We start from the raw sequence: 24,736 nt of genomic DNA, 5'->3' as shown, positions 1-24,736 counted from the left end.
CAATGAAAATGTATATAATATATAACATTTTTTTTTTGGGAAAGAAAGTTTTTAGCTTTCTACTACTCCATCTTGATACATACATACTTCCTTCCTTTTTTTTGAAGATTCCCACATCTCTTTTTTTTGTATCAAGATGGAGTAGTAGAAAGTCAAAAAATTTCTTTCCACAAATTAATCACCCCTAAAAATATAACCCGTTCAATTCAAAATTTGTTTTTCTTATCATCTAAGCTTTGCAACCTAATATGTCTCCATGATGCTCGACTAAATCCCCATTTTGCATCGTGGCCTCCCCTATTATTTTGTGGATGATTTCAGCTTGAGACCACTTAATGTTATGTTGATGAGTCCAAACATGCTCTGCTATTCCAGATTTACTGGTTTGTCCTCGCTGTGTGTTTTTTGTGCTCGGCAATGTAAACTTTCAATGGCCTCTTACTTTCACCGATGTATGATTCTCCAATCTTTAATTTTTTACAGATACTTTAAGGAATTTCAAATCAATTTATATCACATCAGACATTAGTCCGAGCTAATGAAATAAAATATTTATTATGAAAAAAAAAAGAAAGAAAAATACGCCCAGGAATGAACTAACATTAAATAGTTATAAAAATATATAAAAGAGTCACCAGAAACTTACATTATACTGCTACCCAGCAAGACCGAAGAAAAGCAGATGTGCTGCATTCTACAAATGCTCTGCAGCCGTTTCTGAAGAGTGATTAATGAATACTGAATACTCAATACTTTTTCTTTGTGATCTTGACCCCCCCTCAATATTTATAAAGATCCATATGCCGAGGTGGCAACTTTGCTCGCGGCACCGTACTAAGGTAAAATGCTTAATACGCATCCGTGCAATGTTGCGTATTTGGAGATTGTTTTATATTTCTATATCCTGTGATATATATACAGTGTGTCCGCAAAGTATGGAATAAATTTGATATTTCCAAAACCGAAGGTAGTTTTACAAAAACCTGAAATACGTCGATTTTTAACTTCAATATTCTACATTCCACAACAATATTTCATTATACAGGGTGATCCATATTAATGTGATGACGCCATCGGTAATTTTTTGAAATGCAACACCCTGTATTTGGTGTCAGTTTCAGATAATCCGTAACGAGCTGATTCCGAAAAGGTATGATACTTGGGGTCTAATGGACAGAATTTGAAAGATGTGCGCTTAGCAAATACATTTTATTGATATCTAATAAAAGTAGAAATTAATCAGATGATTGATTCAACAATGGGAAAGTAATCCAGTGATAAATACATGACTTTATTTTAAATGTTCGAACTGGAGTCCTTACTGTAGTTGACAGTAACCGTGCTAAGTATTTCTAATTTATTTAAAAAAACTAGGCGGCTAGTTTTTTTTTGTTATTATGAAATGTCATTATTCTCGATTGACGTTCAGTAACTGTTGAATAGGACAGTAGTTGTTGTATTAATTCGTGAATTTTCTGTAGTATTGCTTCAAATCAACTTGAAGTAGTAATGAATTTAAGTGCAAAGCAAAGAATTGAAATACTTATGATGATTGGCTATGGTGACAGATCGCGAACTCAGATGGAACTGTGTAAATTATTTAATGAAAAATATCCAGAAAGACGCACAACGTAGTCAGCAGTAGGTAAGATTGAAAAGAAATTTCGAGAAACTGGTACAATTGAAAATGCACGCAAATCAGGTCGTCCTTCTGTAAATGATGATACAAAACTAGATGTTCTACTTGCTTTTGAAGAAGATGTGCACACTTCTGTTCGTGAGGTTAGTCATGATTTCGATGTCAGTGAAACAACTGTACCTACACAAAGTATTAAAATTGGAAAAATGGCATCCCTTTGAAATCGAACTTCTACATGAATTAAACGAGGATACTCCAGATAGAAGAATAGAATTTTGTGGAGCCATGATGGATAACTGTCACCGAGACCGTCTCCTCGTAAAAACTATATTTTTTTCTGATAAAGCCACTTTTACATTAAATGATGGGGCCAACCGTCAGAATTGTAGGAACTGGTCCAAAGAAAACCCCCACTGGATGCGTCAGCATCATACACAATACCCGCAAAAGGTAAATGTATGGGCTGGCATTGTAAGAAACAGGATCATCGGACCCTACTTTTTCGACGGTACTTTAAACAGGCCAACATACCTTCAGTTTTTAAGGGGATATCTTGTAACTACTTTAAATTATTTATTTATTCACCAGTAGAATTAATCCTGGATGTTTTGATGAAAGTTCATGGTTTCAATCATGTTAAAATCATGTCAAAAGCAGGATCATTTACGATTTCACGGATTTGAGGCCCAATAAAGATGCCTTCCTTGACTTTAGCATCACTCAACCTGGGAAACTTTGCTCTCAAGTACATAAAAGCTTGTCCTTCCTGGTCCATGGCCTTCACAAAGTTTTTCATTAGTCCCAACTTAATATGTAATGGGGGAAGGAGAACATCCTTAGGATCTACAAGAGGCTCGTAAACTACATTTTTCTCATTAGGGTTTAGGTCTCGTGTAGGCCAGTTCATTTTTTTATAGTGAGATTTTCTATCCCGACTGTCCCACAGACACAAAAAACAACAGTACTTGGTGAACCCTAATTGCATTCCTAGGAGTATAGCAATGACTTTCAGATCACCACAGATGTGCCACTTGTGTTGTTCATATTTGATTGATTGGAGAAGTGTTTTCATATTTATATACGTTTTCTTCATGTGAACTGCATGACCTATAGGAATAGAGGGTAGCTGATTTCCATTATGCAGAAGTACAGCTTATAAGCTTAGTTTTGAAGAGTCTATAAACAGTCTCCATTCAGATGGAGTGTGATCCAAATTCAAGCAGTACATCAAACCATTAACATCAGAACAAACTACGAGGTTTTCTTTTTTCTCAAAAAAAGGAAGCAAATCTTTTTGACGCTGTCTGTACTGAGATATTTTCACATCATGTTTTAGAAGATTCCACTGTTGTAGTCTTGACCCTAACAGCTCAGCCTTTTCCTTAGACAAGCGAAGATCTCTTATAAGGTCACTCAACTCTGCTTGACTAATTCTGTGCGGATCACTAGACCTATCGCTTACCTCAAAATCAGGGTCATAGGATGTAGAAGGATGGGTTGCTCCTTCTAAACAGTCTTCATTACCTTCCTCTAAAATTTCATAGTTTTGGGGTGGAGAAGGGACTGGCAAATTGTCTGAGTGTGGTACAGGCCGAAGAGCAGATGGGAGATTAGGGTATTTAACCGTTCCTATTTTCTTCATAGATAAACCTTGCTTAATGGGAGGAGTTAAGCAGAAATAACAGTTGTCTGTATGATTGGTAGGCTCACGCCAAACCATAGGTACTGCAAAAGCCATTGCCCGGTTTTTATTTTTCAGCCACTCTCGCAATATGACGGAAAAAGAATTACAACATATATGAGGAGCCCATGATTTATCTTGGTCCCCAACTTTCACACCAAAATAATGTTCATAGGCTGTCTTAACGATAGGTGTCATTTTACGTTTCTGAGCCTTAAATGTTATTTCACCACATATATAGCAAAAGCTATCGACAGAATTCACACACTTTCGAGGCATTTCAGATCAGCACTTAAATTAATTTAAAAATCAACTTCACACGATAATTTCAATAGCAACCACGTGCGTACAATTGACAAACTCACATAGGTTATGTTTACTACTTAAGAACAGCTGATGAGAGGGGTGTTATGTAAACAAACATGTGTACCAACTGTTGGTGATGAAATATTTCATTTGTTGAAAACTCAATATACATATATATAATATAATGATACTATATCTTGAAAACAAGAGCTAATATATAATTTTTATGGTCACTTTCGGTTTTAACACGTGGAAATACATTAAAATCATCTAATTTCAACCCCGAAACAAAAACTTTGTTGTGTTGTGTTATTTATTCACCAGTAGAATTAATCCTGGATGTTTTGATGAAAGTTCATGGTTTCAACAGGATGGTGCGCTTCCACATTATGCTGCAGATGTTCGAAGGTATCTCGACCAAATGTTTACGAACCGATGGATTGGTAGACTTAAATCCGTTGGATTACTTTATGTAGGGTCATCTGAAGAATGTTGTTTATAAAACAAAACCAGCAAATATTCAAGAATTAAAAGAGATAATTCGAACAGAAATAAACAATATTTCACAAGAGATCATAAACAACAAGAATTTATTCAACGTTTAGGTTACTGTCAAATACAGTGAGTACTACAGTTCGAAAATTTGAAATAAAGTCGTTTATTTATTACTGGATTACTTTCCCATTGTTAAAATTAATCATTAGAATAAATATAAAATAATTAAATAACTTCTACTTTCATTAGATATCAATAGAACTTATTTTCTAAGTGCACATCTTTCAAATTCTGTCCGTTAGACTCCAAGTATCATCCCTTTTCAGAATCAGCTCGTTACGGATTATTTAAAACCAACACCAAATACAAGTATGACGTCATCACATTAATATGAATCACTCTGTATAATGAAATTTTGTTGTAGAATGTAGAATATTAAAATTAAAAATCGAAGTGTTTCAGGTTTTTTTAAAACGACCTTTGGTTTTGGAAATATCGTATTTATTCCATACTTTGCGGACACAATGTAGAGTGACACACTTAAGATGAGGACACTGTCAAGTCATTTCCGAAAGTAGATATTTGATTTTTGGTACAGACATAGACCTTCATGGGCCTCGTTTTTTGCAATTCTAAACCCGAGTGACAGCCTTGAACCTACATCCTGCGAAAAGGACATATTCTCGATATTTTGCCTCGCGTTTATAATACCGAAATAAGTTATTTGAAAAAAAATTGCTTGGAAATCGATTTTGATCCTACAACACAAAATTCGAGTTTTGATATTTTTGTAATTTTCATATTCAAGACCGATGTTTGAATAATGGTTATAAATAAGGAGCTACGAAAATAACAAATTCGTTATAATGTAGGAATAAGAATGAAAAACTTGATATTCATTATGGAAAAATTAAAATTCTGATTATTCGTTACTAAAAAGCCACAGATACATTGGTCAAAATCAAATGAAATGAATTAATGAAGCGAATTCAACAGGAAATGAAGTCAACACAAATATTGGAAGTCAGCTCCAAATATTGTATTTCTCAACTGGCAAAAGAAGGTTTCTTGTTCATTCTTGTTCATCGTTTTTCTCTGAAATAGATATTGTCTACGGAGTGGAAGATACATATTTGACGTAACGACATTCTAAAGGATATAAATATTAATTTCGATTTGAAAAATGTTCGATCCATTTGTTCACACACGCTTTACTTGAACATAAGCCAAGTTTGATCTTTGTTTTTGGTTTCAGAAAGGCAATTGGAAGATCATGAGTACGTCTTAGATGCCTATAAAGACATGAAGCGATTCTCTTTCCACGCCCGATTCCACTTCAGGTTCAGGAAAGACTTTAGAAAATATGAGTTTTTTCATCACCCGCAGGTAAGTATATTTTTTTGATTGGTCGTTCACCTTTATATTGTCAATTGATTTTCTACTTCTCCTTATGTCAAGTTCACGAAATAATTGTTTCAAAAGTTTTGTCCGTTTTCATGAGTCTACTTTATACTGTAATATCTCAGTGAATAATTGTTCAATTTGATCGGAAGGAGCGTCATTTGAAGCGGTTCACTTTTGCGGTTGCTTCATTTCTCGATATTGAAGGAGCATTTTACAATGCACTACCTAATTCTATAGGATCATCTCTAGCTAGGGAAGGTATAGAATCGGCCATTACTGGCTGGATCTATAAGCCTGCAACTATGACTCCTCAAGGTGAGGCCATTAGGTTCAGGGTCACCAGAGGCTGTCCTTAGGATGGGGTATTATCTCCCCTTCTGTGGTTGCTCCTGATGGATAGTCCGCTTGATGCCCACAACAGAAGAAAAGTTGATCTGCAAGCTTATGTAGATGACCTCATCATTCTGGCAAGATCTACGTCGGAAAGGGTAGCTTGTAATATCCTCCAAAGCACGATGGAAGTTGTTTACAGTTGATGCCAAAGGGAGCAGATGTTTGTCAACCCCAGCAAAACTGTGATAATCTCCTTCACCAGGAGGAGAAAAACTAGACGCCACTTTCCCTCAATGGTGAGGTCATTCCATTTGGAACGGAGGTGAAACATCTTTGCACAATCCTTGATAAAAAAACCCATCTGGAACGCTCACTAGGAATAAGTTTAACACAAAGCCAGACTGTCTCTATGGATATGCCGAAAGATTTGTGTTAAAATTTGGGGTTTAGGTTCCAAACAAATCTATTTATGATGATTGTCAGACCAATGATCACTTATGGTGCAATTACCTGATGGCCGAAAGCTTTACAGAAAACGGCCCAGGCTTATAGAGACGGGCTTGTTTGACCATCAGTGGTGTCATCGGTACCACACCGTCAGCGTTCATGGAGATCGTTCTAGATCTACCTCCTTTCTGGAGAGAGAGGCTAGATGGACTACATATAGACTTGTGCAACTGTCAACCATGAACTGCCTTTCAAAGTACTGTTCCCGAGTAGATAGGACTGGATCCTCCGGGAGAAAGAAATATTAAGAGCAGATAGTTGTTGGTTCCCAGGTGGATCAAAAACATCTTCAGAGATATCACAGAGGTATCAACCTGCCTAGGAACCTATGCGACTGTATTATAAGGGGAAGTTCACGCTATTGGATTGTGTGCAGAGAGATTGGAAGAATTCAACCTGATACACAAGTCAATAAAAATATTCTCAGACAGTCAAGCGGCATTGGAAGCTCTTGGCTACTACCGAGCAACGTCTAAATTGGTAGCAAATTGCCAAAAACGAGACTCTTTTCGATAGGAAGACAGATTTTCAATGGTCTGGATTCCTGGCAATACTGGCTTGGAAGGCAATGAGGCTGCTGACTCCCTTGCAAAGGAGGGCACTGAAAGCAGTTCCATCGGACTAGAACCTGTCATTGGCATCGCTTTAGGCTTTGCAAATCAAATATTGAACACCTGGATGGCAAGAAGATTTATAGACATGTGGCAGAATCTTCTAGGATTGGCTGACTCCAAGGCGTTTATTCACCCTTTGTAGCTTGATACCAAGCAGTTGTTGGACTACAGTAGGGATGAACTACGATGTCTAACAGGCACAGCCGTACTCTCACGGTCTGAAAGACCGGACCGGAAAGAATGTTGGTCTCAGGAGAGAATGCGTGCGAATCATTTATGAAAGGGTAACGAAGCCAGCGATGCTATACCGGGTTCAAGTATAGGGATACAGAGTATATGACAATAGAGTAAAAAGGCAGCTGAGCGCAGCGCAGAGGCCCTTCCTGATCGTCTCAAGTGGGGTGTACAGGACAACGCCAACGGCTGCGCTCTGCGTGATTTCCGGGATTGCCCCACTACACGTGGAAGCGGGGGCAAGATACTGGGAATGGAGTATGAATGGTAAAAGAAAGATTGAAGATAGATTGAAAGGTCGTGAAAGGGTAGCCCCATGGATGCAAGGAACATTGCTGGGGGGAGAATGAATGACAGACGTGCATGTGGACGCCGGCATAAGGTTAGATGAAGAAAGAGTAGGAATTGGGTGGGCATGGGAGAGTGAGGGGGGTGAATGAGTCACGGGGAATTAAAGAGTCAACGAACAGAGCGGTGTGAATGAGGCAGAGATGATTGCGATCGAGAAGGTCATGGATACGTGGAGTACGGAAGAGAGCGTCATGATAGTCAGTGACTCCGCAGTGGCTGTGGAAGGGATGAGAAGGGGGATAACAAAGAATAAGAGGGTAGCAATGATTCAGAGAAAAATTGAGGAGAGGAGTTAAAGGGGAGCACGGACCGGTATTATATGGAGAAAAGGTCACTCAATAAATAACCTGGGTAATAGGAAGGCCCACGAGGAAGCCACAAAGGGGTTGGACAGAGAGAGCGTGACATGGGAGGTGATAAGGATAGGTAGTAAGAATGAAGAGCGAAAGAGAATAAAGGAATGCATCAAGGGCGACTGGCAAAGGAAATGGGAGAGCGGTACGACTGGGCGACTGTTTTACAAGTTCTGTAAAACAGTTGGGAATGAACCGTTGGATCGTCGAGGAAGGCCGTGCAATTGCTGACAGGGCACAGTAACTGGCTAGGTTCAACCTGGGACCGGAAGTGCCGTGCCCTTGTGGCTACGGAGAGCCAGAAACGGCAGATCATATGATTGAGAGATGCATGGACGGGGACAGGACTGGATGGCAAGAATGGAAGGAACGAATGGAAAGGGAAAAAGTGGAGATAACATTAAGGGAAGGGAATGGAAAAAGGGATGATTGCATAAGATTCGTGAATGAATGGGCGGAGAATCTGGTTAGTAACGAAGAATAGAATGAAAGGGGACAGCTGCGACTTATAGCGGAGCCAGGAATTGAAATGAAGTATGAGAACTTAGTCAGGCTAAGTAGACAGCGAAGGTGACACAAACCTGGCAAGTTGGGCGATGCGATGAAAGAAAAGATATATAGGAATTATTATTGAATTGTTAGTAGTGTATATTGTTATAGGGAGCAGAGATTAAATTTTGTTTGTTATTTGTTATTTTATATTTTTCTTATTATTGTAGAAGGACTGAGTATTGGTTATTTATGTTCATGTAAATGTAAATATGTAATTGTAATTATGTAATTCGTCCTCCCGCATTGTCGGCGTTCTGTGTCGGGGATGCGTGAGGGGGGTGGGTAGGGGTTCCCTTGACATTGGTAGCGGTAGATAGAGGGAAGATGCTCAGTTGAAAGGCTTTCGGCCAGGGCAATGAGAGCGACGGCAAATTCATGTCCTGAAAGACTACTCACCATACAAACTAATCGGTTTCGTTAAGAAGCTGGGTTTATTTGGTCGAGTGTGATTAGGTGTGAACCACAATAAACCCTTGCGTTTTGCGGTGGAGGGTCTAGTAGGCCCTCTCACTTTGTACTTAACCTAACCTAACTTTTGCCAACGTAACACAAGTCGATCAAATCCGTAAGCATCTGATGTTCAATTCAGTACACTTCGAACCCCACTGTTTGAGAACCATTTCATTTGGAAAACTGCGTTTGTGTGGAATAAACTTCCTGAGAACGTTTTTCCAAATGAATTCCAATGTGAATCACTACTTTTGCACAGGAACCGTTTCCAGAGCGCCTCAAGAATATTTATGTAGAGCTTGGGTTTCAAGAAAGTACTTTCTTTTCTCCGTTATTTCGCCCATCTGTAATTCAGTTGAAAGTGATCATTCATCATTTTTCCAAGTTGCGTGCTTATATACTGGAAATTAATATTTTCTGTAATGGGGAATGTTTCTCCTGTCGAAAATCAAGTAGTTTTCATAAAATAGCTCTAAAACAACGCATTTTAAACTCATCATTTCAACCTTTTTCTTTACAAAATCATTTAAATACTTAAAAAGGAGGAATGAAATAATGCATTCAACATTTAAAGGGATTCGTTTTTATTTCACCATTTGGCAACATCGGTTATAGCTAATAAAGGACAATGAATCTGTTACCTGTATGAGACAAACAAAGACGACATATTTCAGAGGCGTGCTGTTCTGTTTACTTACGTTCCGAGTTCCGAGACATTCTGTGACATGACATTTTGTGCACCTAACATATCTTCCTCTTTATAAATAAATAACAAAATAACTGTTGTTTACGTGGCTTGTGGAGGTGGTATTGAACTATAATTTATATTTTGTCTCAATTGTTGATTTATAAAGATAATTTTCCTTTTTCAAAGTAGAATATCTAGGTACATATAAATTATTTCAACTTGATATAGTCGCTGTTGCCAATATATGAATTAGAAGCAAATCCCTTCAAAAATTAAAACCCAACATTTGAAATATCAATTTGAATACTTTTTGAAGTGAATTTGAAAAACTTATGAATTAAACTCAACTTTATTTTGTTCAAACTTGCATTTGCTTTAATAACTCAAATTGAGGAACATTCCCCATTGGGTGTTTATATCCATTGGAAATAAATCACTCTATTAATGTATCTAAATATGCCTATTTCGAATCAATTTTTTCAAAAAGATCGATTTGAGAGAAGTGTTTTACTAAATACTTAATAATTCCACTCGAAATTTTTAGTTTGATTAAAGCTTTGGGATGGAATCAGATGACATCTAATGAGAATCCGAAAACTAATCATAATGTACCACAATACAGTTTACAAAATCACAATACGTGTATCTATGTACAATAACTTTTCAGGCGTTTTCAATACTGACTCTCTAATAATGTATTGAACACGCCTGAAAAAGTAATTTGAAACACGTATTGCGTGTTTGTGAAACTGTGTAGTGGAAATCACGTAATGAAGTATGTAATTTCAGCAGCTTATATCATTTCGCTGACCCATAAACAAGGGTACTCATGAGCAATAAGAGAGGGTGATAAAGAAAAAATCAATTGTGGGGTCAGATACAAAACTAATAAAAAAGTTGAAGGACTCCGAACTGCCTGTTCATACTGATTAAGAAAAAAAAATAGTTTTCATAAATTTTACATCAAGCATTCCAAATGGAATTCAATGAAGTAGGTAATTTATGTTGTGTTTCAACCCAAATCATCCGCCAATTTTTAGAATGCGCTTTCACCATTTTTGCGTTGTGAATTGTCAGATTATTTGTTTATGTGAAATTGTTTAATTTTTTATTCTGAATAATGAGAAATATAACTGCAGTAACTTCAGTGACAAATGTAAGCGGTAAAGAAATATAGAAAAGAGTTGAAATTTCGCTTCAATGGAACACTATCATTCTCAATGGTGGACATCGATGTTTCGGAATAAGACACTTGTTTTATCGTTGAAGTGTTATCCAGGTTGGTGCTGAAGAGGCAATGAGACAAGTGTATCATTCCGAAACATCGTTGTCACCATCGATGTGAAATATACGATATTGTGTATATGTCTGATGATGTCTGAAGCAATTCCATAACGAATGTTTTGAGTTACAAACCGAATAGGAAAAAGTGTTTTTCTCTATAATTCAATGTTCATATAAAAGAAGTTGTTCCGAAAGTATTGAAAATCAATTGTTTTTTTTTCTTTCTTCGAAAGATTTACACATTTTTTTGTATGCAGATAGAGAAGTAAAAAGCCACAACCTTCTTTCACCAGGAATGAACCTATATTCAAGAAAACATTCTGTAGTGGCTACATATGTTTCAAAATCTATTTTATTGCGGAGGCATGACATTAAAAATAATATAAACTTCAAATTCTAGTCTGTATAAGTGATGAAAATTAAAAAAATCGTCATTGATATACCTCTCCAGACGTATTTCCTGAATTTCTCATGCTCCTGGAGTAGCTAGCGCCATCTATCTGTGTTTCATGCAAATTGTTTGCATTGATTTTCCACCACGTGCTATTTTCAACAAGCAGGGAACTGATTCCTTTAGACAAGGTAGTCTGGAAGTTCAGGAGAGTTTCAAACTTTGGCCCCTGGGTGTCACTGTCAGCATACTTTGAAGGATAAGTTGATAAATAACATGTTTTCCGTTTCTCCACGCTACAAAGCTTTGGAATTTTAGATAATTTCAAAGAATAATCCTAAGGTTTGATATTCAAAAATTGTCAATTTGAAGATGAAACTTTTGTGAGTCTAAAAAAAAGGTTGACATCACGTAAAAAGGTTGCAATTTTTTCAGTACGAATTTAAATATAATTTGAAGAGATCTACATTAGCACCAAACGGATCAATTGATAGAAATGAATTGTTCAATTGAATTCAACGTAATTTCCAAAAAAAGGCAACTCACGTATACGTTGTAGGTCTGAACTTACTCTGACTAGACATGTTATCAGATCAGAATTCTTCAAATTCCCTACCTGAAATTTGTTGAGTTGTTGAGATAATTATGTGAAAATTGATGTGTGTGATGTTAGTTACACTTCTGTTTCAGTAATACATTGAAAAGACGCAAAATACTGAATGTGGATAAAAATAAATAGTATCAATGTATAGAGTACAAAATTCTTTGTCGATTAATATTTATCACTGCAGAACAAATATTCAGATATGGAGCTACAAAAACACATGACATGAAACTTTTGAAACGACTCAATTTTTGATATATTATTACATTCCATTGTCGATCATACAATGTAATATGAACATAAGTTTTTCTCACTCAATTTTTTTTTTCCAGCAATTCTTTCCTTATGGTATGCTGAATATCGAAAACGAAGCTGGCGGTGATGAAAATATGAATCCAATCCCAACCCACCTACAGGTAGAGGTAATTTTATAAGTAGTGGAGTCCCTTTCGATTTTTTGTTGCTTTCATCACTAACTTCACATGGAAATGTTTACGATGATATTGCTTGAGTTTTCAATAATTTATAATTGAAGGAAAACTACTCTCAATTCTGCTTCTGGTGTAACACCGCATTTGATGAAAGAGGTTAAGTGCTGATTTTGGATTAGACCAGACAGGTTGAGAGAACAGTTCATCTAGAAAATCCAAGTCATATCATTATCATTTTCTCAATTACATTTTTCATATTCTTCTCTGAAACCTAAATTCTTGTAAAAAAATCCAATAATTCCATCCATTTCCAGTAATTTCTAGAGAAACTCTTCTAGTTTGTGGACATTTCTTCAATAATCATCGTGGATATTTGAAATGATATTGAAATGAGCAAAATATGTAGACATATGATGGTAAGCCCATTCATTCTGATTATATTAAAAATTATACAAAAATCAAGATGAATTATAAACTTCCACAGTTGAAATGAGAGAGTGAAATGTTCATGAATGATTAACCAAACGTGCTCATACATTTTGTATAACTGTTACCCGAGGTTGTGTGTAGTACCTCTGAAACAGGCAAGAATATCGTCTACATATGAATCTGCCATTTTCATCGATATGAATAACTCCAGTCGTTATTCCAATAGTCGGTGTAGTGTTCATATAAAGTAAACCAGAAAACGAGTGTTATAGCAATTCACAATCCATTATAAACATAAAGAGTCCAACCGCGCGAAATGAATTGATGTACTTTGAAGCAGTGACGACAACTCCTCCATAAACATAAATTTGATAAATGAAGATACTCAAAAACACTGACCGAAACATCCATCAGCTAACCAATCCACAAACGTAAATATTCATAACATCATAATCCATTGGAGTGTTCATGAGAAATATGTCACTTTGTCGACATGACCATCAATTCTGAAAATGGCACGAACATTTATTTGATAAATGAACATTCTGATGTGGAAATACTTACACAGGACAGATGAAAAGCGATCGATGAGGTACAAATATTGATTTATGTTTGTGAACATTTATCTTAGTCAAATATGGCTGTCAATTATGACGCACAGACGTGAAAAGAGTCAAATTGAAAAGAACTGACTTCTTTACTGTTGTTATTGGTCAATTATGTCGTTTAATATTTGATTAGAGTTATATTCTACAGACAGTTATCATGTATACATGATACTTCGAGCTCGATATTAAATATACAGGGTGTCTGGTAATTATATCTTGATCATATCACTACTCACGTCTCGGTGTAACATTTTTCAAATTATCATCAAAACAACATAATATTGGAATAACTATTTGCTTAGTTTTGCACCAAATAAATGTTTTTTCTAGTCGAATCAGTTACTAAAAGGGAAATGAATATTTGACCTGAACAAGATTAAAAAAAATATTAAGGGGGGTATTGTACCAATCCCTTTAAACAGTAACTTGCTTTTAACATATCATGGAATGTTTTCATTAGTCATGGTCACAATTTTGCATTTTACTAATTTGGAGTTCCATTGTCTAATATGATTCAAATATATGATTCGAAATCTGTGCAACCACAAATAAAATAAATTAAAATCAATAGCTAAAATATCAATCATATTAAAAAATAAAACGAATAAAATAATCAGGATTGAAGATGAAAATGGCCGCAGAAAGTTTTGATTTTCTTTCAAGTTTTGCCAGAGGAGTACTACGACCACATCACTGAAGATGACGCAATTGCAGTTGAAACGTTTGAAGATTATAACCAAAAAAGACCACCGCAAAACCCGGAAACCAATCAAAACAATGACACCAGCCGCGAAAGCCTACATTGCTATAATGACCATAGAGTAAAAAGGAATAAAAAAATAGTAAGAACGAAAAAGAGAGGAATGAAAAAATATTACGAAACCAAGTTACTTCACGATGTTTCGATTGTTAGTATACACAATCGTATCCCGTTCCTGAATGCGTCGTTAGACAACATGTATGCAGCTTCTTTGAACTTCCTCTTGAGCCAGTGTTCCTCTCTGTGTATGATCTCAGTTTGGGACAGCTTGATGTTATATTGATAAGTCCAAACATGCTCTGCATTTCTCGATTTTCTGGTTTCTCCTTGCTGTTTCTCCTGTCACTTTGTTAACAGATGACAGCTGGAAAATTGACAGCTGTCATGTGATATCAATATGTCCAAGGCAAGATTTCTTTCATTCATTGCTCGAATGCAAATCGTCTTCTATTTTGCAATAGTTGTGCAATTCACGAAGAATGGGCCACAATCAAAATCATCTTATGCAGCTGAAGTGAAATTTTTTTCGATATTTCGGGAAAGTAATTCCGTTTTGCATTTTTTTTCTGTTAAAAATGAAAATTTTGCAAATAAACCGAATTACGTTATTTTTTGGTTATTTTTGATTTCGATCATAGTAGAAATTGATGCTAGTCGGAACCAGGCGGTTCGACGTGGGTGCTTTTTACACCCACTCGAATTGACTGCCTTGTTGGTTGGTGGTTCGAGCTCTAGTCTGAACGATCGATTTTCACTTGCTATCGTCCAATCCGTGTCAGGAATCACAAGTTGAAAGGTAATACCTCGTTAATCCTCAGCTCGCACAAGTTCCGACTTCTGAAGGTTGTCTTCCGTAGGGGTGCGACAACTGGGTAACGGAAAAACAGATTTTAAACAGAAAATAAAATTGCCAATGAAGCTATAATGTGAATATTATTGATCACACTGTATATTGAATATTACACTATTATGAAAAAGATTTCGTATTGCAAAAAAGTTACCTTCACATGACCTAGCAAATCTGCGGTGAAAATAACGGTAATTTTTCTATGCAACTAGAATGACCCCTGGCTCCTCCGCCAAAATATAGAAAATGGACCCTTCGCCAAATCATTGAAAGTGATCCTCCACCAAACTTTGAGTCGTTAGGCTGTTGGCTTTTTATTTACTGAATTCTCATCGACTCTATGCCACATAAATTATTAATAAACAGTCAGTGAAGTTGTTGGATAACTATTCAATTCGTAAAAATAATAATTCATATTATATTTTTTCCGCAGCATAATTCACGTATTTCTGGTTCTGATTTTCCAAGACGTAAAATATTTCAGTATTTTTTTCTTAATTTCTCGTTATGTTATAGATACAATAAACTTGTTGCTATACTGGGTGACTACAAAATCATTGTATACGGTGCCATTCAGTTGCTTGTGATGTACAAAAATTGATATTTTGAACGAAGGTATAGTTTATTGAAATCAACATTTCTACTGATGAAAAAATTGACAATCTATACCGATTCAACTGGAAATGAACCTAAGTCCAAGTTTTTGAGCAGAACCCTGTAGAGTTTTTAGAACTTTTGATAAAAAAATTGTATTTTATCTATATACCATATGAGACTATTTACATTCGAAATGATAACGTAGAAGCTCATTTTTTCTAAATTCCACATAGTGGTAATATGGATATATTGTCAAATAACTGGAACTAGATATAAGAGATGAATTTTTTTTAAGTTAAATAATAAGGATTTGTAATTTCACATCTATTATTGAATTCCAATGACATTTTCCACTTCTCTTCTCTTCTCTCGAAAATCTTGATAGGAAATAATATTTTTCAACCCTAAAAGTGAGGGGCACTTCTCTTATAAAAAAAAAGTCTAAGATACTATGCGGATCATAGCCTTCAATAATATCTAACGCAGTAATAGACGAAACGTTATAAAAACATGCAGACATGGCCAAAAAACTTAGGAAATAGCTTTCACATATTTATCTTCGGCAGTGAAAGTTTACATTTTTTGGCCAAAATTTATTGATTATATATTTCCAATTTAGGCCATGCGTTATTTATATATCTTTTCTATCTGAAAAACGCAAATGCCAAGCTTTTCCTCTTCATCCACGCGATCAGGCATGATTCATTCACAGCCTCCATTTTCACCGCTTTTCAATTCGGCGTAGAGAAGGGACTTTCCTAGCAATAATTCTTCAACAGCGGTTTGATTTCGATAATTCCGGTTCTTGAATTTTTGCAGCACATGGTCATCCAAGAAGGCAAATGTCCTGTGATATTTTCCCACATCTGGATTCGAGATGACCACAAGAAGATTTGGAGCAAAACCTATATGCTTCTCAGAGACCAAAGACTGTTCTTCTCCCAGAAAATTCAAGCGCTAGCCAAGTTTATGCGGACGCCAAAAGATCAGGCTATCTCGATGGTGAGTTTTTTCTCGTTTTTATTATGCATTTATCTAAATGCGTCTTTACTCGGACTTGAACACGCCTGTCAAAACACGTGTTGCCTTTTTGTAAAACTGTTTAGTTAATAGAAAGTAAATATTTTGATTTTTCGTAAAGTTAATTGCTCAACGGTCTTTTCTAAATTCACCTGATGAACTGACAACGATACATATAATTATTGCGTACAAATAACAGAATATCTGTATAATACTGTTACGTTTTTATTCGTGGATTCAGCAACCTTTGACTACAATGAATAATCAAACTTGTCTTTATTTTACTTTGAATACAACAAACACTTCAACTAAGTATTTCAACTATTATTTGAATTTACTATCGCCTCACTAGATCACTTCGCGTACCGCACTGTTACGTCCACTTTACTGTGTACTTGACTGACTGAATACGCTTGCAGCCAGCGTTTAAATATCGCAATAGAACATCGTAGAATTTTGCCGAAGTTCTATCGACATCGGTAGCATGTTTCTTGCTCCTTCTCGAGCGGCAGGTAATATTGGATATTCCCACACTTTCATCTACGTCACGTTCGGTTTATGGTTACCAGTGGCGGCCGGCGTTACTTTCTTTCGGGCATGATCTACAACAATACAATATTGGTTTAGTCCTTCTCGACTACCAGAGCAAGACGATATTTGTCTTGAAGTTTTCAGCTCCGGTCGTACGAATCCGAAAAGAGGGGGAAAACGGATGAAATTATCGAGATTTTTTCTTCGAACTCCGCAGTTCGAAAACTGCGGAGTCAAAATGATTGTTCTGGAGATTGAAGTCCTTGATGGATGAATGCCTTCTCTACTCTCGACTCTCAAAATTATGCCGGCTTGCCACACTAAGGCAGTATTCTTAGCCGGACAAATGGAGAAAGCTGTCATGCTTGGCTCACTACGGTTACTCAGGGTACATGATTTTTGGACCCAATGATCACTTACCTTACGGCGTGTGGAGTGGTCGTTGGTTGATGCTCCCTCTCGAATGAATCGGGGCTTCGAGGGATAGGACCTGACCAGCGCAAACTTCGGTTAAAAAAGTATATAATGAGTATATAATATAATATAATAACTAAACAGGGGAGCCACTAACACCTGAGGCCTTTGGTGAGTTGCACCCAGTCCAGGCGCACCCGGGAGGAAGAACACTGTTTGGTGCCGGCCGTGGGTCTACAGGGCTAACCACCCGGTAGACACAAAACTCGATTCCTTGTAGTAGAGGAAGGGGCTTCCTCACAAACGACCCGCACGAAGAAGAAAGAGGCAAGGTGGTGACGCCCATAACGATGATTTCTCTATCGATAACAACCCTAGCGGTACATGTGGTGTGAAACACATCCAAAGCATGTCGTCTTTTCCGCCCCAAACCTCAGGGATAATGTATCCTATCTACGGCGGCAGAGTTATATAGCTCCTTCACAGCCTGCTGAAGAAGTGGTGGAAGTGACAGTTGCACCACCCATTGGTATGCCTGGAGAGGAGACTCGCATCATGCCACCAATGGAGATAATCAGAACACATAGGACTCTCCACAGAATTAGGCTTCTGAAGTCACAAGAACTGGCTTGTTTGGATGCAGAAGTTTATAGTGTTCCAACAGAAGAGGCTGACATCTGGCAGCGTCGTCCAATCGCTTTCCAAATCGGAAGGACGAAATCCCGGCCTTGCGGTTCGGAAGATTGAACGGCGTGTACACAAGATGGAGGCTAAGATCACGTCGGCGAGACAACACGCGTCTCGTATCCAATGTGTGATGGATTACAGGGTGGCCAACAGGCCCTTCACTCCCGCAGTGCGGCGAATAGCCGCCAATCTACGACGTCACACTTTGAGTCAAGGCGTGTTGATGACCACCAAACAGCACTGCCTTGATAGGATAGGAATGCTGGTGTCTGCTAAGACGTCAGTAGTGAGGCGAGCCAGAAGTATCGCGGAAAACCTTGGGTTCCGCGAGAAACCTTGTCGCTTATTCCAAGAGCCTCCACCGCTGATCAGGTGGAATAATTCTGAAAGGACATCTACGAACACCCGCAGCTACTCAGCCCTAGCGGCGCAGTTCGAAGCTTCCAGCAGAGAGCTTCCACAGCTTGAGCTTAATGACCTGCGCAACCCGATAAACCCGGATGACGTTCGAAGAGTCCTTGTGGATTCCAAGAATTCTGCTACTCCCGGCCAAGATGGGCTGAACACTTATTGGTGCAAAAAACTTCCAAGCACCTTTGATACAATAAGTCATTATTTATTCAGCAAGAGAGTGACAGGCTATCATGCGGTTTTTATTGTCTAGAATGTCCCTCAAAGCATAAAACTGTATGAATAACATTTTAAGACGTTGTGTTATATAATTAGCATGGTCATCTCATCTTATATGTTTATCTACCATGGTTCCCAAGTATTTTATTTCTTGTGTTTGTTCTATTAAAGGACAAGAGCATATTACTGTTTCACATTCAACTCCATGTATACGGAGTGTATCTTCATTAGGCTGGTCGCTTTGGAGTATTGAAAATGTAAATTCGGTTTCATAGATGTTCAGGCTCAACAAGTTGTAGTTTAGCCATACTTGGATATTCTGCAATATCTCTTCATGATCTGTGTACACTTTGTCCTAAGAATTTCTAGTTACAACTATAGATGTGTCAACGGCATAGGAAATTATGTGTACTTTGAAATCAAGGATAGAAATAATGTTATTTATGTGAATCAGGAACAGAACTGGACCTAGTACCGTCCCTTGGGGAATTCCAATTTTCACTTCTTTGGCACTGCTGGTTTTATGATCTAGATTAACTTTTTGCATTCTACATGTCGAGTAGTTTTGAATTAGAGACAACGTTGGTTCTCTTATACTATAGTAATGAAATCGCATTCTCAAACTTATTTTGTCTACCTCCCACTTCGAGAATTGATGATTTTCTAGCGCCCCCCAAATTTTTTTACTTCGCTACATCTTAAGAATCACAATCGTAGTCATTATTTTAATAATTAAATTATGTGTGTTATGTGAAAATAAGACTTTCTGATGAGGGTAATGTAAAACACCATTTTGTAATATTAGGAAAACTTTTATTCATGTTATTGAAACAAACATTTCAATTTAAATTTTGAAACTAATCTAATGTGAAGGATGAATTTGATGATTTTTAACAAGTTTCTTAATATCAGGCTCGAATTTACTCAAAAACAGCCGTAAGTCACCGCGTTCGGTAATCTGCAACCGATTTCTCTTTTTAGTTAGCAACGTTGTCACAGCACTAAATCACACAAATACGATGATGGGAATGCTATCAAAAATCGTTGAACGATGGACTACAATCCAGGGTACAATTGCGGGATTGGCTTTTGTAGCCAAAATTCTTGGTATCCATTTTTGAATTGTATTTCCTCGTTCGTTATCAGTTCTATGAGTTCTTCTTCCAGCTGGGGTGCTTCTGCTGTGTTGACATTTGAAAAAGGACCCAGTCCGGTATTTACAATTTTAAAATGTCCTGGAATCGTTCTGCGAAATCATTGTGGAGGTTCTCCAAATGTTGGCAGTAAACAAGCAAGTCATCGTTGTTGGAGGATACTGCTGGCAAACTAGGGAAGTTGCGAAACTCACGTCTGCCGATATTATTCTTGTATAAGAGCAATTTGGCTACAAAAGCAGCACTGACATTTTTTGTTTTAATCAAATTCAAGTCGTTACCTTGAAGTTGGAGAATGACATCATTAAATAATTTATGCAGGTCTGTCAAGTAGGCAATATCATTCTTTGAAGTGATGAGGTGGTCGTGCAATTCTTTGTCTTTGTTTTCCAAGAAATCTATTACAGATTCAAATAGATTGTAAAATCGAGTCAGACCGTCACCTCTTGATAACCAACGCACTTCTGTAAATAGCCATCGGTTGAAATCTTCATCATTAGCAACATAAAAAGTGATTAAATAATCTGTCATTTAGAGATCTGTTTCGGATTTTATTGACTGCTTTGATGATATATTGCAGTGATTGAGAGAGGCGCTCACTCAAATTTTTCGCAACCAAATGTTGCCTATGAATGACGCAATGTACAACGAGCACATCTGGTATTTTATTATTTAAGTACGCTATGAAGCCTTTGTGACATCCTGTCATAGCCGGAGCGCCATCCGTAGCAGTGGAATTTCTGTCTCATCACAAAATTTTTCCAGTGTATTATATATGGTTTCTCCTTTTGTATCCGTCTTTAAATTTCTGGCAAATAGTTGTTCTTGATATACAGGCTGATTCACGGTGGATGGCACATTAGACGTTTCTGGTGAACCAGACAACGGATCACTTTGAAAATTTAATGGAGGGCATATTCGGACATTCTCTAGCCAACTAAAATATTTTCGACAATGCGGTGTTGCCGCTTCTATTAGAAAGCAGTAGCAACTTTGATTTTTCAAATGGAACACTCTGTATATAATATTATTTTTGGAATCTCCAACAATTGCTCGACAACTTTTCTTGATATTTCCCTATACCTATCTGTTACCGTTTTCGAAATAAAAATTAATTTCAATTTTTTTCTTCGAAAATCATGACTTCTAAAAATGCCGATATCTTTTAGTTAAGAAGTACTATGATATCGAAATTTGGTTTGGAGTTAGGTGATACTTGGACACTTCCCACACGTCAGCCTAATCTCCGTTACTTCAATACAGGGTGGTAAAAAAATACAGTTTTTTCGTTTGTTTGAAAAAGTTGCTGAAATTTGATTATTTTAAATGGAACACCCTGTATATTATTGAAAATTCGGAAAGCTGCTGAAATTTGCTTTCTTTCTATGTATATCATACCTATACCTAACTAGTCAAGTTTCGGACTTATGAACATTTATTTGTGAAAATGTCCCTTCAGAATGGTATTTCCATTCGGTATTTGGTAAGCAGGCCATGATTACTATTTGACAGTAGCGTTGTGACATTCTCCTAATAATATCGACATTTTCGTCACTTCAGAAGTTGCAAATACTTTCAAAACGATGGAACAAAACTATTCAAACGAAGTTCTTATGAATTTGTTTATTATTTTTGGACATTGTGACAAAATTATCAGCAGAACATGTAAAAAGTTCAATGAAATGTATCCGAATCTACCGCCAATGAACCTCAAGAAATTTATACGAATTCAGAACAATTTCAATGCATTTGGATCAACTTTAAAAGCACCAAGAAACTTGCCTCGACCCGTAACTTTCGAAGACAACCAGATTAATGTCTCAGCATATTTTCACGCATTTCCTGAGTCATCGATAAGAAGTGCTGAAGAAGATTTGGGTATAAAATATTCATCGGTTCAAAGAATCTTGCGATGACATAAAATGCATGATTATAAATTCACCAAAATTCAAGCAATGAAGCCTCAAGATCCTCAACAGAGAGTAGAATTTTGTGAAATGTTGTTGACACGCATTCAAGAAGATCCACTTTTTTTAAATAAAATTATTTGGACTGATGAATCGAAATTTTCGAGAGAAGGGATTTTCAATAGAAAAAATCGTCATTATTGGTCCAGTGAAAATCCTCACGTCACAAAAGAAGCCGGATTTCAAGAAAAAATTAGTTTTAATGTCTTCTGCATGTTAATGGGCAACAAATTGAGGTACGTGATATACGAGGAGTCATTAACATCCAGAAGCTACCTGAATATTTTGGAGAATACTGTAGACAGTTTCGTGGATAATCTGCCACTCGAAGATTATCGAAACTGTTGGTACCAACTAGACGGAGCTCCTGCACATTGCACAAGAGAAGTGAGCGCAGAACTGGATAGACTATTAGTAGGGTGCTAATGCCGACTGAACGCCTCCCCCCACCCCTTTTGACCTTGAGACGTCACACGACCTTGAATGACGTCACCTAACCTTGAACGTCGTACACGTAGTATGAGCTTGAATGCGGTGTTTGACCTTGAGTGTGGGGTTTGACCTTGACGTTCGACACTTCGACTACCTTGAGCTTGCTCCATGGCATTGAATGTTGACCTTGAATGAAATCGTGACGTGTACAGAATATAACCTTGAACAGTGGGCGTTCGGCGTTGTCCACTCCCTTGTTGGTAATTCCTATATAAGTTCAGAATATCGTATGACGTCACCTAACCTTGAACGTCGTACACATAGTATGAGATTGAATGCGGTGTTTGACCTTGAGTGTGGGGTTTGACCTTGACGTTCGACACTTCGACTACCTTGAGCTTGCTCCATGGCATTGAATGTTGACCTTGAATGAAATCGTGACGTGTACAGAATATACAGTGGGATTAGGCGTTGCGGTGTTTGACCTTGAGTGTGGGGTTTGACATTGACGTTCGTCACTTCGACTACCTTGAGCTTGCTCTGTGGCATTGAATGTTGACCTTGTAGCTCTCATTTGGGTTATGGTGGGGGGGAGGAGTTGGGCTTTTATAAGGAGTGTGGTGTGAACGTTTCACTCATTTCAAATTCTCCTTATCGTACGGTATATATTTCTATATACAAGATGTATTCGTGCGTTGATTGTAAAAAAAGTTTCACTCGTAGTGACAACCTACGTCGTCATCAGCGGGATTCCTGCACACCCGCAAATGGTGATGGACCTCCAACATCGAAGAGGCAACGGTTGACACCCCCAGCACTTCCAACACTGCAAACATGCGTTTGCTGCAATTTGACTATTGCAAGCGATCAGATGAATGTACATCGGAGGACGTTGCAGCACAGAACAAATGCATGTGTTCAATATGGGGAAGGTGTGAAAATTGTCAATACAGCTTTCAAGTGTCGAATTGTGAGCTACCGAGTGGACAGTGAAAACCACCACATGGATTACCCAACATTCTTCAATGAAATTAAGCAGAAAGTAGTGAAACTACTCGAAGAAGTGTTGGATATCCATAAATGCATGAAAGTGAACATGGAAGTGTTTGGGCGGTACAGTCTGCAAACTAAGGATCTTTCAGACATCAAATCATTTAATAGTCCCAATGAAGTAATTGATCAATCGAATGATTTGGATGTGGTTTATAGCAGTTTTGCAGATAGTTTAACTGTTAAAGCAGCGGAATTTCAAGATCGGGATTCAGGTATGTGATCTAGTCAAAATGTTGATGATGATGGACTTATAGAGAAAACCCATATTTTCAGGTTGGACCATTGAGAAAATTTTGTACTTGGAGGTGAATATCAACAAGTATAGCCCCTTCGGAGGGTCTTCATACATCAAATTGCCAAGGTTCATCGAATTGAAGAAAAGTGTGGTGAATGTTCTTAATCAAGATCAGTGCTGCTTTGCGTGGGCTGTGACTTCAGCTTTATACCCTGCCAGTCAGAAACTTAATGAAATTTCATCATATCCCCACTTCTCAACCGTCTTGAATGTAGCAGGTATGGAATTTCCAGTTAAGTTGAAAGATATTCCTAAGTTTGAGGTTATGAACGATTGCTCTATCAATGTTTATGGGTTGGAAAATGTTTTTAAAAATGGTAGAATTGAATATGAAGTTGTGGGTCCGTTACACTATTCTAAACGTAGATTAAATAGTCATGTTAATCTGTTGATTATTACAGATGATTCTGGTAATAGTCATTATTGTTGGATTAAGGATTTATCGAGACTAGTATCATCACAAATATCTGCCCGTGGTCATAAAAAGTATTTTTGTGATGGTTGTTTATTGTACTTTGATAATGAACGAACTTTATTGCGACATCAGTTGAATGATTGTAATCACATATCGACAACGACACCATCCACAAATTTCAGGGTTGATAAATTTGGTAAAAGGGTACCTGAGAATATTTTGAAATTTGAAAATATCGAGAAACAGTTGAGGGTTCCATTCGTTGTATATGCTGATTTCGAATCTATTCTGAAACCAGTGCATACTAATGAGCCAAATCCTGCTAACTCTTATACAAATCGAACATATCTTCATGAACCATATGCTTTTTCTTACCTCATAAAGTGCTCTTTTGATGATTCTATATCTAAATTTGTACTATATAGAGGTGCTGATGCAGCTAAAGTGTTTGTGTCAAACTTGGAGGCTGATGTCACCAATATTTATCACAAATATTTGAAGAAAGTCATTCCAATGAGTCCATTGACTGATGAGGAAGAGCATGATTTCAATATTGCCGCCACATGTGGTATATGTGGAG

The 24,736-nt window shown here is 37.2% G+C and overlaps 1 protein-coding gene across 3 annotated transcripts in view; it reads left to right on the top strand.

Annotated features, from left to right (window-relative positions):
- Positions 1-24,736, top strand: part of LOC111502769 (growth factor receptor-bound protein 14) — a 339,060-nt gene that overhangs the window by 76,660 nt on the left and 237,664 nt on the right. For 2 of the 3 annotated variants that reach the window (XM_074174853.1, XM_074174851.1), the window contains exons 4-6: positions 5,377-5,507; positions 12,219-12,308; positions 16,378-16,560. In XM_074174853.1, coding sequence (XP_074030954.1) covers positions 5,377-5,507; positions 12,219-12,308; positions 16,378-16,560 — 404 coding nt within the window. The remainder of the gene's footprint in view (positions 1-5,376; positions 5,508-12,218; positions 12,309-16,377; positions 16,561-24,736) is intronic. The other variant, XM_074174852.1, reaches the window with a different exon arrangement.

This window comes from Leptinotarsa decemlineata, unplaced genomic scaffold, assembly GCF_025532065.1.
Source record: "Leptinotarsa decemlineata unplaced genomic scaffold, Ldec_3_MD MMD2_tig00000882_RagTag_RagTag, whole genome shotgun sequence".
Taxonomy (NCBI): domain Eukaryota; kingdom Metazoa; phylum Arthropoda; class Insecta; order Coleoptera; family Chrysomelidae; genus Leptinotarsa; species Leptinotarsa decemlineata.
Note: the sequence above shows the minus strand (reverse complement) of the source record. Positions and strands in the feature narration are given on the sequence as shown.